The sequence below is a fragment of the Palaemon carinicauda genome, chromosome 7 (assembly GCF_036898095.1).
Source record: "Palaemon carinicauda isolate YSFRI2023 chromosome 7, ASM3689809v2, whole genome shotgun sequence".
Taxonomy (NCBI): Eukaryota; Metazoa; Arthropoda; class Malacostraca; order Decapoda; family Palaemonidae; genus Palaemon; species Palaemon carinicauda.
This window is the reverse complement of record NC_090731.1, coordinates 43,249,214-43,264,156: the sequence shown is the minus strand read 5'-3', so window position 1 is coordinate 43,264,156 and position 14,943 is coordinate 43,249,214. Positions and strand designations below refer to the sequence as shown.

At 39.0% G+C, this 14,943-nt stretch overlaps 1 protein-coding gene across 1 annotated transcript in view; it reads right to left on the bottom strand.

Moving 5' to 3' along the window:
• The window catches only part of LOC137643564 (probable ATP-dependent RNA helicase DHX35), a 219,407-nt gene that overhangs the window by 24,520 nt on the left and 179,944 nt on the right, over positions 1–14,943 (bottom strand). The window contains exons 9-10 of the mRNA XM_068376297.1: positions 9,529–9,635; positions 3,433–3,612 (exon numbers count right to left, since the gene is read on the bottom strand). Coding sequence (XP_068232398.1) covers positions 3,433–3,612; positions 9,529–9,635 — 287 coding nt within the window. The remainder of the gene's footprint in view (positions 1–3,432; positions 3,613–9,528; positions 9,636–14,943) is intronic.

Genomic DNA, 14,943 nt, shown 5'->3' with positions numbered 1-14,943 from the left:
CAGATTCTTCTGATGGTAGTGCATCGAAGAAAAGGAAGGCCATCACCATGGAAGTGAAATTAGACATTATTAAGCGGTCTAAAAACGGTGAAACGCCAACGAACATTGGCCGATCGCTTGGCCTTAGCCGTTCGACCGTGGCTACTATCCTTAAAGATAAGGAGCGCATTGTTGAACACGTAAAAGGATCTGCTCCAATGAAAGCAACAGTGATAACGAAACAGCGTAGTGGTTTAATTATCGAAATGGAAAGGTTATTAGTGCTTTGGTTGGAAGATCAAAATCAACGGCGTATTCCAGTGAGCTTAATGGTTATTCAAGAGAAGGCTAAAAGGTTGTTTGAAGCGTTGAAAAAAGAAAGGGGGGGAGAAAGTGAAAGTGAAGAGTTTTCGGCTAGTAGGGGTTGGTTTATGCGATTTAAGGCTCGGGCCAATTACCATAATCTTAAAGTGCAAGGTGAAGCTGCTAGTGGGGATGAGAAAGCAGCAAGTGAATTTCCTAAAGCGTTGGCTGAGATAATTAGGGAGGGGGGTTATTCTGCTTATCAGGTGTTCAATGCGGATGAGACAGGTTTATTCTGGAAGCGCATACCTAACCGCACGTACATAGCAAAGGAGGAGAAGTCAGCACCCGGTCATAAAGCAGGCAAGGAGAGGCTAACTTTGCTTCTTGGGGGAAATGCTGCTGGCGACTTCAAACTGAAGCCCATGCTGGTCTATCAGGCTGAAAATCCAAGGGCACTCAAGGGAATTTGGAAGAGTCAACTCCCAGTCATTTGGAAGGCAAATAAGAAGGCATGGGTGACACTTGCAGTGTTTGAAGACTGGTTTATCAACCATTTTGTACCTAGTGTGGAGCGGTATTACACCCAAAAGGGTATCCCCTTTAAGGTGTTGCTATTGCTGGACAATGCCCCTGGACACCCTGCCCAGCTGGGAGACTTTCACCCTAATGTGAAGGTGGTTTACCTTCCACCTAATACCACGGCCCTTTTACAGCCTATGGACCAGGGAGTGATTGCTTCATTCAAGGCCTACTACCTCCGAAGAACAATTGCTATGGCATTACAGGCAACTGAAACGAAGAAGGACTTGACTCTGAAGGACTTTTGGAAGTCCTACAACATCCTTGATGCTATTAAGAACATTGCTGATTCCTGGGAGGAGGTGAAGGTTACAAACATGAATGGTGTTTGGAGGAAGCTATGTCCTCAATTTGTTAATGATTTTCATGGGTTTGAGGACACAGTTGACCATGTTATCAAGAACATTGTTGCCCTGAGTAAGGAAACCGATTTGGAGAGGGAGGTTGATGATGTTACGGAGCTGCTAGAATCTCATGGAGAGGAGTTATCTGCTGGGGACTTGATACAACTGGAGAAGCAGATCATAGAGGAAGAGGAAGAAGCCCCCACCCCAGACCCTAAGGCTTTCACAAGGCAGGGCTTGTCAAAAGGTTTTGCCGAGATACAACAAGCATTGGCAACTTTCGAGGCTCAAGATCCCAACATGGACAGGTTCACCAGGGTTTCCAGAGGTGTCATGGACTTACTGCAGTGTTATAAGGAGATTTTGGATGAGAAGAGGATCCTCTCTGTCCAGTCTAACCTGGAGCGGTATTTTAAGAAAATAGAGAGAACTGCACCCTCTACATTAGCTGCCTCTACTACTCCAGATTTGCCTGCAACAGAGTCTCTACCATCAACCTCAGCTGCCTCTATTGCTACAGAGCCTCTGCCATCAACCTCAGCTGCCTCTGCTTCTCCAGCTTCTCCACCACCTCTTGTAGGCTCTTCACCTCCAGACTCGCCTGCCCCAGCTTCTCCAGCATCTTCTGTCTCACTTCCAGAGAATCCTGATTCACCTGCCCCAGTTTCTCCAGCATCTTCTGCACCTTCCTCTCCACAATAAACCAGTCTCTCCGTCCCTTGCAACATCCCTTCCAGTGTGCAAGCCAACCATAGGAATAAGGTAAGGAATTGTTCTCTTTTTTTTTTTTATTGATATTTACTTTAATTCATGAGGTAAGGAATTGTTTTCTTTTTTTTTTTTATTGATATTTACTTTAATTCATGTGGTAAGGAATTGTTTTCTTTTTTATTGATATTTACTTTCATTCATGTGGTAAGGAATTGTTTTTTTTTTTTTTATTGATATTTACTTTAATTCATGTGGTAAGGAATTGTTTTCTTTTTTTATTGATATTTACTTTAATTCATGTGGTAAGGAATTGTTTTCTTTTTTTTTTATTGATATTTACTTTAATTCATGTGGTAAGGAATTGTTTTCTTTTTTTATTGATATTTACTTTAATTCATGTGGTAAGGAATTGTTTTCTTTTTTTTTTATTGATATTTACTTTAATTCATGTGGTAAGGCGGCGTCAATGACCTCAGATGTCAGGATGCCTGAAAACTTTAAATCAATCAATCAATCAATCAATCATGTGGTAAGGAATTGTTTTCTCTTTTTCTAATATTGTTTTTATGTCATTTGATACATTTCATTATAGTACAGTATACAGTAATACTTTACAGTACAGTACAGTACAGTACGTATATTTATAGTGTTCCGACTTACACGGAAATTCGGGTTACACCGCGTCTTAAGAACGGATCAGCGTCGTAACCCGAGGACCCCCTGTATACTTCTCAATAACCATTATTTTATTAAAAATAAAAATGCACTCTCTGAGTGCAGACTTCTGCCATGGCAGCTTATTTCTTGAAACCAGCTTGACTTCCCCAAAATAAATTTAGACCGTAGGCATATTTGAAGTCTGTGGGACAACCATGTGCTTGACCTTGACCTTTAACCCAAGAATTTCAAAATTGAATCACTTCCATGTCTTTACATGTCTTCACTACTCTATGAGTAAAATTGTGGCCAGGAAGTTGTTCACAAACAAACAAATAGACAAATGGACAAACAGTAGAGGAAACATAACCTCCTCCCAGCTTTGTTGGCGGAGGGAATGAGTATCTCCTTACTTTGAAAGATAAAAGAGGAAGGGAAATGAAAGGACTGAAAATCAACATAAGTAAAACAATAGAAAATGTCAGGAATGTGCTTAAGCAGATTCCTAAGGAGAGGGATGAGGTAAATTCATAAACTATAACAGATATTGTCACAAAAGAAGCTCAGGATTGCAAAATCTAAACAAAATAAGAGATTTCAATTTCCCATAATGTATATGATGACCAACTAAGAAAAAAAGGAAGTGGTACTGAAAGCTTAAAATGTGGTTGAAAATTTCTGTTGCCCAGAGAGCACCCTAGTCTGTGAAGCAAGTATTGAGAGGAGAGAAAGAAAATGAATGGCAACAGATGCAAACCTACCGGTACAGTACAGTACCTGTACAAAACAAGGATTAATGAATTGCAGTGAGCCAATAACACTTGAATTCATGTACAGTACTCTCAAACAAACTCACCTGACACTAGTAACATTTTAGCTAACTGTGGTGAAATAGGAAGCTCAGCCATTTGCTTGCCAAGAGGCTGAGTGAGTGATCCTTCTTCAGTTAATGCACCCAGGGCAAAGAGTTCATCAAGTGCCGAGATTAAATGACGAGCTGGTGGCGGTGATGGAAAATCAAATCTCAACATATTTTCTGAAAAAAAAAAAAAGTATTAGAGATGGTAAACAAACATCAAAGCACAATTACACCATTAACCCCTTCACTATGAGGCTGTGGATCTGCCCTAAAGCTATATACAGTACGAGATTTGCCACCATCAGATATACATGCTCACTAAACTCTAAACTTACCTAAATTTCCATGTTTACTTATTTCACTGCTGATTACAGAACCAATTATTCAAAAGATGCTTTATTTTTCATTGTATTTCACTCTAAACAACCAGAATATTTTTCCAAGTGACTACAGTAGTTCATAAAACAAATTTTCTGAAATTTGTTTTATATATTTTTTTTCTAAATACTGTAATGGTAAAGCAGCGTGATTTTGTATATAAAAAAAATAGCTTTACATTCATTGGAGTGACTGTTATTCTGTTACAATTCAACAATAATTAGACATCTCTAGATATGAAATTACTCGTCAGTAATAATGGACTTTACTTTTTACAGAAATGTAATGAAAATATCCAATTATTTTTACAAAAAACGTAGGTATAGGGGTCTTTAAATGATGACGTCATCCTTACTGCGTCGTCTGCATGACTGAGTTTGACAGAATCGTAGTTGTGTCAATTTTTGCATTTCTCTCTCTCTCTCTCTCTCTCTCTCTCTCTCTCTCTCTCTCTCTCTCTCTCTCTCTCTCTCTCATGTTTCGAAATCTCGTACTTCTAGCAGAAATGAGGGCATTGGTAGAGGGTAGGTAAATGAAAACTACCAGCTACAAGAACATCAGCCAGAGTTTCCAAAGATATATAGAAGTTATAATGCATGTGTTTGTTTACTTCAAATTGGTATGTAGATTGTGCTTTCACAATGTCCCCAGGAACTTTAAAGCAAGGCCTACGTTACCTAAGGTCATTTAAAAAGCAAATAGACAATCATTTTTCCAAACAATGAAGACATAGCGGTCTTTAAATGATGAAGTCATCCTTACTGCATCGTCTGCATGACTGAGTTTGACAGAATCGTAGTCCTCTCTCTCTCTCTCTCTCTAATTATTTAAAACTAACATTTATTCATATACTATTATACCAATGTTCAACTCTATTAGAATCAAATAATGGTTGATCTCTCTCTCTCTCTCTCTCTCGTTTAGGGTGGGTTTATGTAGGAATAAACAATAAAAGTTATCATAATAATATTATCTTGATTTCTTTAAGAAAAGAGGTGAACATTTGTTGCAAATCTTCGGGAGCTTATAACTCAAAAACATACTTATTCACACTTAGATACATTTTTCTCACTTATTTGTTGTTCAATATTAGAGAGAAAGATATAATTGAAAAGAAGAATAAAAATCCCATAATTCTGTCTAGCGGAATTTTGATTTTATTTTTACTTTCTTTTTCATGATTATTTTGCGCCTAGATGAGGAAAAAAAATTAAAATTTGTTCAAAATAAAAAAAAGGAAAATCAAAATTCCGGTTGACAGAATTGTTTGGTTTATAAAGTATTTTTCATGGTATTAGATTCAATACAATTGGTGTTGTAATAGTGGGGAAAAATGTAACTAATTTTTTTGTAAAAATCATGATTTTTGCTAATAAATCAGAGGATTTTCATCAAATGACTTGAAATTTTTATATGATGAAGGTATCATATATTTCTAAAACATGTAGAAATGGTGTATTTTGGATCATTAGAAAAAAAAAAGGTGGACATGGCGGACGGTCCCCTTAAGTTAAGTGAATGGTCCTAAAAATGACAAAAGCCTTCAATTGTGGGAAATGCAAAGTTATGTACATAATTTACAGTAACACACAAACTGATTACTAACTGCTGGGTAATGAAATCGAAAGAGTGAACCAGGAGGAAGATCTAAGCAAAGATTTGAAATTCACCAAACAGAGAATATAAGTTGAAAAGAAAGCACAAAAACTATTACGTTACAGAAAGAGACAATTCAAATACAGAAACAAAGACACTGTACTTCAGCTATATACATCACTAATAAGACTACATTTAGAATACAGAGTCCAATTCTGGGTTCCAAGTATTCAGAAAGATATAGATAGACTGGAAGCAGTACAGGCTAGGGCCACCAAACTAGTTCCAACACTAAGGCAATTTGGATATAGGCAGAGCATGAAACGTTTGAACTTATTTGATCTAGAAACTCGAGGACTAAGAAGACAGTTAATAGGGGCATTCAAATTCTTAAAGGAATAACAAATTAAGATTACGACAGTCTATTTCTGATTAGCACAAATCAGTCCACAGGTAACAGATACAAACTGGAATTGAAAAGATACAACACCACTTAATGTGGTAATTTCTTTGCATACAAAATAGCGAATGCATGGAACAAACTTCCAGCAGATGTAATAAACAGTAACAAGATGAACGAGTTCAAGATCAAGTTAGACAAGATCATAAAATCCCACTAAACGTTCAAACCAAATTGCTCTACCCAAGAACAAATGCAGTCTTCTTGGATGGACTAAAAAGTCTTTGACACATCCAAAATCATTGTAACTCTCTCTTTTCATACCTCTCTCTCTCTCTCTCTCTCTCTCTCTCTCTCTCTCTCTCTCTCTCTCTCTCTCTCTCTCTCTCTCTCTCTCTAACAAATAAGATCTTAGCTTACAAATGAAATTAACATGATGTCATTAGTTCTGGTGAGCAATTTCTTGCTTCAGGTGGTACAAGAAACTTGAACAAAAACACAGCATTCAATTACACACACACACACACACACACACTCTCTCTCTCTCTCTCTCTCTCTCTCTCTCTCTCTCTCTCTCTCTCTCTCTCTCTCTCTCTCTCTATATATATATATATATATATATATATAGTAGAAGAAACCAAAATCTTTGCTTCATTAAAGTGTCAATTAAATACAACACAAAAACTTATACCATGTATAAACCCATTTCCAATTGTAGCTTAAAACATGGCATCTGATTTTGTTACCTGACCACTATTTAAATAGTCAATTATCCTTTAATAAAATATTTATGTACTTTTGTTTAAAATTTTGGGCATATTTTAAAAATCAAGTATTAAAGACTTCTTTTTGTTTTACTACTGGTTGTGACCAGATCAGTTGATGTGTAGCTGCCACTCTTGAGGATATGTGCACATACAAATAAAATCTATCTCTCTCTCTCTCTCTCTCTCTCTCTCTCTCTCTCTCTCTCTCTCTCTCTCTCTCTCTCTCTCTCTCTCTGATTGTGTGTGTGTAACAGAGCATGCAATATTTGATTTTCTTGACCAGCCAAGGTGCTATAGCCGAGGGTTAAGTGTACCACAAAATACATGGTAGCTTTATCATATAATTATGTCTAGAATGTCTTCCTTCTCAGAAAAATGGCCAAAAATTACATTTTACACACATTAAGCTTATATTACACCTGGGTTTGATGGTCATTACCCGGTAGGTAGTGGGCAGCGCAACAAAGTCACTATGAACTAAGGACATTCACAAAATGAAAGTTAATCGAAGCAAACTAAGTAAAATTAAGGCTTGGCTTACCCCCAACACATATCAAGTGGTGTCTCCTATGGTATTCAAAGTTCTTATATAGAAGTGTCCCAAAAAGTTGGGCATGTCTTCACTCTACCGCCAACAACTTGTGAAGATGCTCTAGTTGGAGCCCCACCTCTCTCAGGTAGACCTTCTTTGATCTTTACTTTTACGTGCCTACATCTGGCACTTTGCATACTTGCAGAGACATTCAAAGCATATACAATGCCTTCTCTAAACCGCTTATTCTGATGACTCTTCTAGCTAACATGGTTCCTCACTTGCATACTTGAATAGTTCATTTCTGGGATGTAATTAACTCTTGCATTAGTTATTACTCGAATAGAACTCTAAGGTATGAATCCTTTCTACCATCTTGTATACTTATCTGATAAAGGCACAACATTTCAAACAGTAATAAAATCTCCAGACAACCTGGTAATGACAAACTAGCTAGGAGCAGGAACTACTAAGTACTGTACCATAGCTCTTTACTAATGCAAAGGGTTGTGTTTTTGGTCTATAATGAAAACTGCTGAGAAACTGGGTTCTTTTCCAGACCTTTCATCATATCAACAATTACGACCCTTGCCTATTTTGAATATTTTCCCTCCTTACAGGCAAGAAACCTTCATTCGTGGGTATCTATTCCTTAATGATGATAATGAAGAGGACTAAAACAAAATGAGCCGGTTTAGTCTAGCAAGCCTCTTTACTTGCAAACTTAATCTTAACAATGACCCTTCCTTTCAGACCATTGTGGAAGAAATTATAAAGCTTTTCTCATTCATCATTTAAAAGCCCAAAATATAAGAGGTATAGTGGCTCTGCTAAATCTATAACTGGGAATAGAGTATTTACTACAAATCATAAGTAATAACTTGAGTAACTTCTAATAAGTTGTATTATAGCAAAATGAACTTTATAGCTTCTTGCCTCATTAAAGACTAGTGGATTCAAGTAAATTACTTGTCTTTCTCTCCTGCTCTTGTTGAGTAAAATTTCAGAATCATTGATGTTATCACTGACTGGGTTACTAGTTAGTAGTTTCTAAATCATTATTCTTATGAGTTTAGCTTGTCCTTTCTGCATTTTCATTAGGACATTAACCCGCTAGTGATCCCATCCGTGGCAAAATCGATGTCAGGCTCATGACTTTTGGCCTGGGGCAAATTTTTTTTACAGTGAGCAATGGCATCTCGTGTTAACCTATTTATGTTGACTTTTGTAGTGTAAATAACAAAGGAATAGAGATAAAAAGAAACTGAAATATGTGCTAGAAAACTAAATAAATTTCTTACAGAGTATTTACAGTAAGTGTCATCGGATCACTGGAGGTTTAAGAATTTAAAATCTAACACATCAATGAACGTCACAGCTATTGCAATTCTACCAAGGAAACTTAGAGAGTAAGTCACTGCTTGGTGCATCTCTATCATTGTATTTCAGATAATAAGTTTCTTTTGACAACCTAGCTGTTGTAGCAAGTTAAGACAACAGGGGTATATATCACATGTTTAGTAAACAGTTAAGGATCGATCTTAATTCCTCGTTTCCAAGTTGTAGATTTCTTTACCATCATTAAAAGGATAACCATAACACTTTCATAATGAGGATGGCAGGCACATGATCCCCAGGATTCATGGAGGAGACGTTTATTATGCCAGTGGCATTTTTAAGTTCGTATTAGAAGCTGGCCTTCTTACTCGTTTCTGAATGATATAAAGTATTAAATTTTAAATGTTTCATTGCTTAGAAATTTATTAATTTCTATTTTTTTTTTTATCTTAAGTCATTAATTTCTTGTTGAGTATGTTGTATTCTAATCGGCATCAATGACCACTGATGTTATCATGACAGATAATTACCAATCATTCACTCATTGCAACTGCCTAGTTGAATATGTCAATCAGAAAAGTCAATTCAGGGTAAGTTCCATTGAAATATGAAAAATTTTCATAACAAATCTTATCTAAATAATTTGTCAATATCTATTTGATCCCATTCACTTCCTCACTTTCAAGTTGGTATGAATAAAATACAAATAACATTAAACGAAGGTTTGACTAATGCCACCTATGAGTGGTGTTTCTATTTCTTATTAAGGAATCCAATGGAATCAATGTATAGATTGTAGCATAATGAAGTCTTACTATAGAAAATTATGAAAATGTTTACTGATTGTGTATACACACTATGCTATAATGAAACAAATATTGTACAGTAAGTACAGTACTGTATAATAAAGACAAAACAGTTCACTGAATTTCTGATAAATAAATTTGCATTTAATAATCTTAAAATATAAAACAAACAATTCATAAAAACTATAGGTGAAAATTTGAATAAAATCTTCAAGTTTAAAACGACACAAAATGAATGAAGAACAAAACACCGTAAATTTAAACAATGTACTGTACCTATTCCCAGAGCCATCAAATTAAGCACTGCCGATGAAAGGTTTGTACGGACCATTTCTGGAGGTGTAATCTTACTGAGCTTTTCATATTCAGTTTCCGAATATAGACTGCAAATAAGAAATTACAATCAACTATTAAAAGTATAAAATTTACCAAATAAAAAAATCAATATATGTAAATGAGATACAGTGAACCCTCGTTTATCGCGGTAGATAGGTTCCAGACACGGCCGCGATAGGTGAAAATCCGTGAAGTAGTAACACCATATTTACCTATTTATTTAACATGTATATTCAGACTTTTAAAACCTTCCCTTGTACGTAGTACTGTTAACAAACTACCCTTTAATGTACAGAACACTTAATGCATGTAATACAGTACCCTAAACTGAAACAGGCACAAATATTAAAGGCGACTTTATATCATGCGTTTCCTAAACACGCCAAAAAGCACGATAAAAAATGGCAACCAATGTTTTGTTTACGTTTATCTCTGATCCTAATGAAGAAACAAACGCATTTACACATCTGTTTATAGGTTAGTTTTTGCATCAATTATATTGATTATTCAGTACAGTATGTTGATTTGGTTATTAACTAATGTTTTACTTAATTTTTCTTAGGACTTCCAAATGAAATTTTTTTCTTTATGACGCCGCCTGAAACGACGGCGTCATAAAGTACGCTCAGTAAACAAACTAAGGAATTTAACCCGCATGATGAAAGTGATAAATAATGATATTACAGTAAAAGCTTTTATAAAATATGTTATTACAAATATTATTTACCGTATCTATATAAAATCATACATACGTAGCAAAGCAGGAAAACAATCTACGAGAGAGAGAGAGAGAGAGAGAGAGAGAGAGAGAGAGAGAGAGAGAGAGAGAGATGTTTTACATACGTAAATGTAAATTTTAAACAAAACAAAAATAGCCCCATTTCATATAAAATAGATTACAAATATTTTACTTTATCATATTACAGTAGTCTGTATAATACTGTAAAGTTCAGTACAGTATGTTGTTGTTAAAGTCGTGGCGATGAAATTCTCACGAAACAAAAACACGCCATTTGATTACAACAGCTGATTCATTCTCTCTCTCTCTCTCTCTCTCTCTCTCTCTCTCTCTCTCTCTCTCTCTCTCTCTTTCTTCGTGTTATACAATACTTACATTTAGATGAAGAAACTAAAATTAGTTTTCTTAGTGTCAATTAAATACGAAATGAAATAATTAGGCCGAGTCTACATCCATTTCAATCATAGCCAAAAATAGGGCATCCGATTTCATCAGCAAACCACTATTTTTTGGGAAATATCATTTTATTCTAGAAAATTGCCACTCTTTAAATAGTTAATTGCACATTAAGAAAGCGTGTACTTTTGTTTTTAAATTTCGGGTGTGTTTTAAAAATCGAGTATTGTTGACTTTTTTTTTTTTTACTTTTGGCTGTGATTAGATCAGCTGTCATCTAGCTGCCGCTCTTGAGTGTGTACGAATACACTAACAAAGTATCATTTATACCATTTCTTAACTTATTCAAACCGTCTACAGTATACAGTTGATATTACATAAGCACCAATGTGTTATAACCTATCAAATTTTTTGTTTATTACATTTAAACCCCCCTCTATCTCTCTCTCTCTCTACCTATCTCTCTCTCTCTCTCTCTCTCTCTCTCTCTACCTCTCTCTCTCTCTCTCTACCTCTCTCTCTCTCTCTCTCTCTCTCTCTGTGGGCTACTTTTCACTACCTCCCATTCCTTACCTCTCTCTATCTCTCTAACAAATGATATCTTTGTTGCTCCTCAAAGTTTCATTTATATTGAAAATCAATCATGATTCAATTTTCCTTACTTTCTCCAATCTCGCACCATCGGTCACATCGCGGTATTTTCGATATTTGCGGAAAATCCGCAATATATGTATAGACATGGGTTATGAAAAAAATCCGCGAAGTGGTGAATCCGCGATGGTCGAACCGCGAAGTAGCGAGGGTTCACTGTAAATCAAAATCATGAAGCATTCCCCTACAAATTCTCCTAACAAGAAGGTCCTCAACTCACAAAAATTAATACATACAAACACAAACCCAACTGAAATCATAAATCTCAGATATTATATCAAAAGTTTTTATACTGAAATAAGACACTTTACAAGAAATATGACAAATTCGGAGATAATTTGTATTTTTCCTAACCATACAAACCTTAGCTATTTACATAGGGTATTACTTTCAGCATAGCTGAATGATGAGCCATTAGATTTTTAACGAGGGTTAACTACCCTCTCGCTAGTTAGCGAGGGGGTAGGGGAGGGGTAGCTAGCTACCCCTCCCCCCTCACACACACCGGTGAACTGATTCACTTCGCTTGGAGGTAGGACTTCACGGGGGACAGGGCTGGCGGGCAAATATGTGTAAATAGCTAAGGTTTGTATGGTTAGGAAAAATACAAATTATCTCCGAATTTGTCGTTTGTTCCGTAACTGAAATAAAAACCTCGCTATTTACATAGGGTGACTTAACACTTAGGTAGGGTGGAAAGTCCCAGCCTTACTGGCTTTGGCTTTTGCCCGGGGACTCAGAATCCGAGTGAGTAGCACTCGAGAAAAGGAGTCCCTGCACTTCGCAAATTCCTTGCTCCGCAAAGAACGTGCGGCCTACATAAGCTTGTGTGTGAAGGAATGAAGTGTGACTCGTCCTAGGAAGTTGACCTGAAGTCCTTTAGATGGAATTCTAGGCTAGGACGTTCCCAATACCACCTCGTCAGGGTATGGGGGACGCGACAGTATTATAATAATACTAGGAACACAAGGAAGCATGGTTTACCTGCAGTGGTTTGAGGTCAGCTATGTAGAGAACCCAGGATGCTGCTTTCCCCAAGAGAGGGGAGGATGAAGAAAAGAGTAAGGGCTAGACATACTTTTTCATTCATGCAGTCTAAAACCGGGTAACAATGCCCTCAACCTTCTGCTACCTGTCCATTAAGGAGCCTGAGGTTAGACCAGCTGTTGTGCAGCCACCACAGGGCCGATAGAGAAAGTATCAAGACTCCTGTGGGTCACGTCCTGCAGGTAGTGGGCTGTGAAGGTCGTTTGACGCTTCCAGATCCCAGCTTGTAGCACCTGCGTCACAGAGAAGTTTCTCTTGAATGCCAGGGACGTTGTGATGCCTCTGACATCGTGTGCTCTAGGGCGACGTGACGGAGGAGGGTCTGGATTCAGGACATGATGGATGACCCTTCGAATCCAAGCTGAGATAGTATTCTTGGTGACCCTCCTCTTCGTCCTTCCTGTGCTCACAACAAACAGTGCTTGCACGCGAGGACGAACTGCAGCTGTTCTTTTAAGATAACGCCTCAGACTCCTTACTGGGCATAGTAGGAGATGGTCTGGGTCATCTGTTACAGAACGAAGACTCGAAATCCTGAAGGAGTCGAACCGTGGGTCCGGAACTCCAAGATTTTGAGTCTTAGCAACAAACTCAGGGACGAACCTGAACGTTACCTCCCCCCATCCCCTTGAATGGATGACGTCGTACGAGAGACCATGAAGTTCACTGACACGCTTGGCTAAAGCCAGAGCGAGTAGGAACACCGTCTTCCAAGTCAGGTGACGATCAGAAGCCTGGCGTAATGGTTAGAACGGAGGTCTCTTAAGAGCCCTGAGAACCCGAACCATGTTCCATGGAGGAGGTCTCACTTCCGACTGAGGGCAGGTAAGTTCGTAGCTTCGTATGAGCAAAGAAAGTTCCAGCGAGGAAGAAACGTCTATTCCTTTCAGCCTGAAGGCCAGGCTTGAGGCTGAGCGATAGCCTTTCACCGCCGAGACCGAAAGGCGCATTTCCTCACGCAAATACACAAGAAACTCCGCTATTGCTGGAATAGAGGCATCGAGGGGAGAGATACCCCTCCCACGACACCAACCACAGAAGACTCTCCACTTCGCCTGGTAGACCCCTGTGGATGACTTTCGCAGGTGTCGAGACATCCTTTCCACAACTTGTTGCGAAAAGCCTCTCTCTGTGAGGAGATGCTGGATAGTCTCCAGGCGTGAAGTCGAAGCGATGCTACGGCTTTGTGGAAGATGTTGCAGTGTGGTTGCTTGAGTAGCTCGTGTCATGGGGGGACATCTCGGGAGTTCCGTCAGGAGCTGCAGAAGGTCCGGGAACCACTCTGCATGATGCCATAGCGGAGCTATCAAGGTCATTGACAGGTTGACCGATAGTCTGGTCTTGTTGAGCACCCTTCTCATCAGACAGAACAGTGGGAAGGCGTAGACGTCGATGTTGTCCCACCGATGTTGGAAGGCATCTTGCCAGAGTGCCTTGGTGTCCGGGACTGGGGAGCAGTACAGCGGCAGCTTGAAGTTCAAGGCTGTCGCGAACAGGTCCACTGTCAGGGAACCCCACAAAGTCAGAACTTTGTTGGCTACTAGAGGATCCAAAGACCACTCGGTACTCACTATCTGCGAAGCTCTGCTCAGACTGTCGGCGAGCACATTCTTTTTGCCCGGAATGAAGCGAGCTGATAGTGGAATCAAGTGGACTTCGGTCCATCTCAGTATCTCTACTGCAAGATGGGATAGCTGTTGTGAAAAGGTACCTCCCTGCTTGTTGATATAAGCAACTACTGTGTTGTTGTCGCTCATCACCACCACGGAGTGACCCGCCAGGATCTGTTGGAACTGTTGAAGGGCCAGATATACGGCCTTCATTTCTAGCAGATTGATGTGGAGATACTTTTCTGATTCTGACCATAGGCCTTAGATCCTCTGGTTCAGAACGTGGGCCCCCCACCCTTCTTTTGACACGTCCGAGAACAGCATCAAATCCGGGGGAAGGACGAGAAGATCCACTCCCTTTCAAAGGTTTTCGTCGGTCAACCACCACTGTAGGTCCGTCCGTTCCGCAGGCCCCAGAGGGACAAAAACGTCCGGGGAATCGTTGCCTTGATTCCACCGGGACTTGAGCCGCCATTGCAGGGATCTCATCCTGAGGCGGCCGTTCGGAACTAGACGGGCCAAGGAAGACAGGTGACCTAGGAGACGTAACCAAGATTGGGCTGGAAGCTCTTCTCGTCTGAGGAAAGGCTCTGCGACCCTCCTCAGCCTTGCTATCCTGTCGTCTGATGGAAAGGCTTTGTGGAAATTGGTGTCCAATATCATGCCTAGATATACCAGTCGTTGAGATAGAAGCAGAGAAGACTTCTCGAGATTTACCATGATCCCTAGATCTTGGCAAAGTCCCAGAAGCTTGTCTCGGTGTCGAAGAAGGGTCGACTTCGAGTCTGCCAGGATCAGCCAGTCGTCCAGATAGCGAAGGAAACGGATGCCAATCCTGTGTGCCCACGAAGATATCAGGGTGAACACTCTGGTGAACACCTGTGGTGCTGTGGAGAGACTGAAACACAGCAC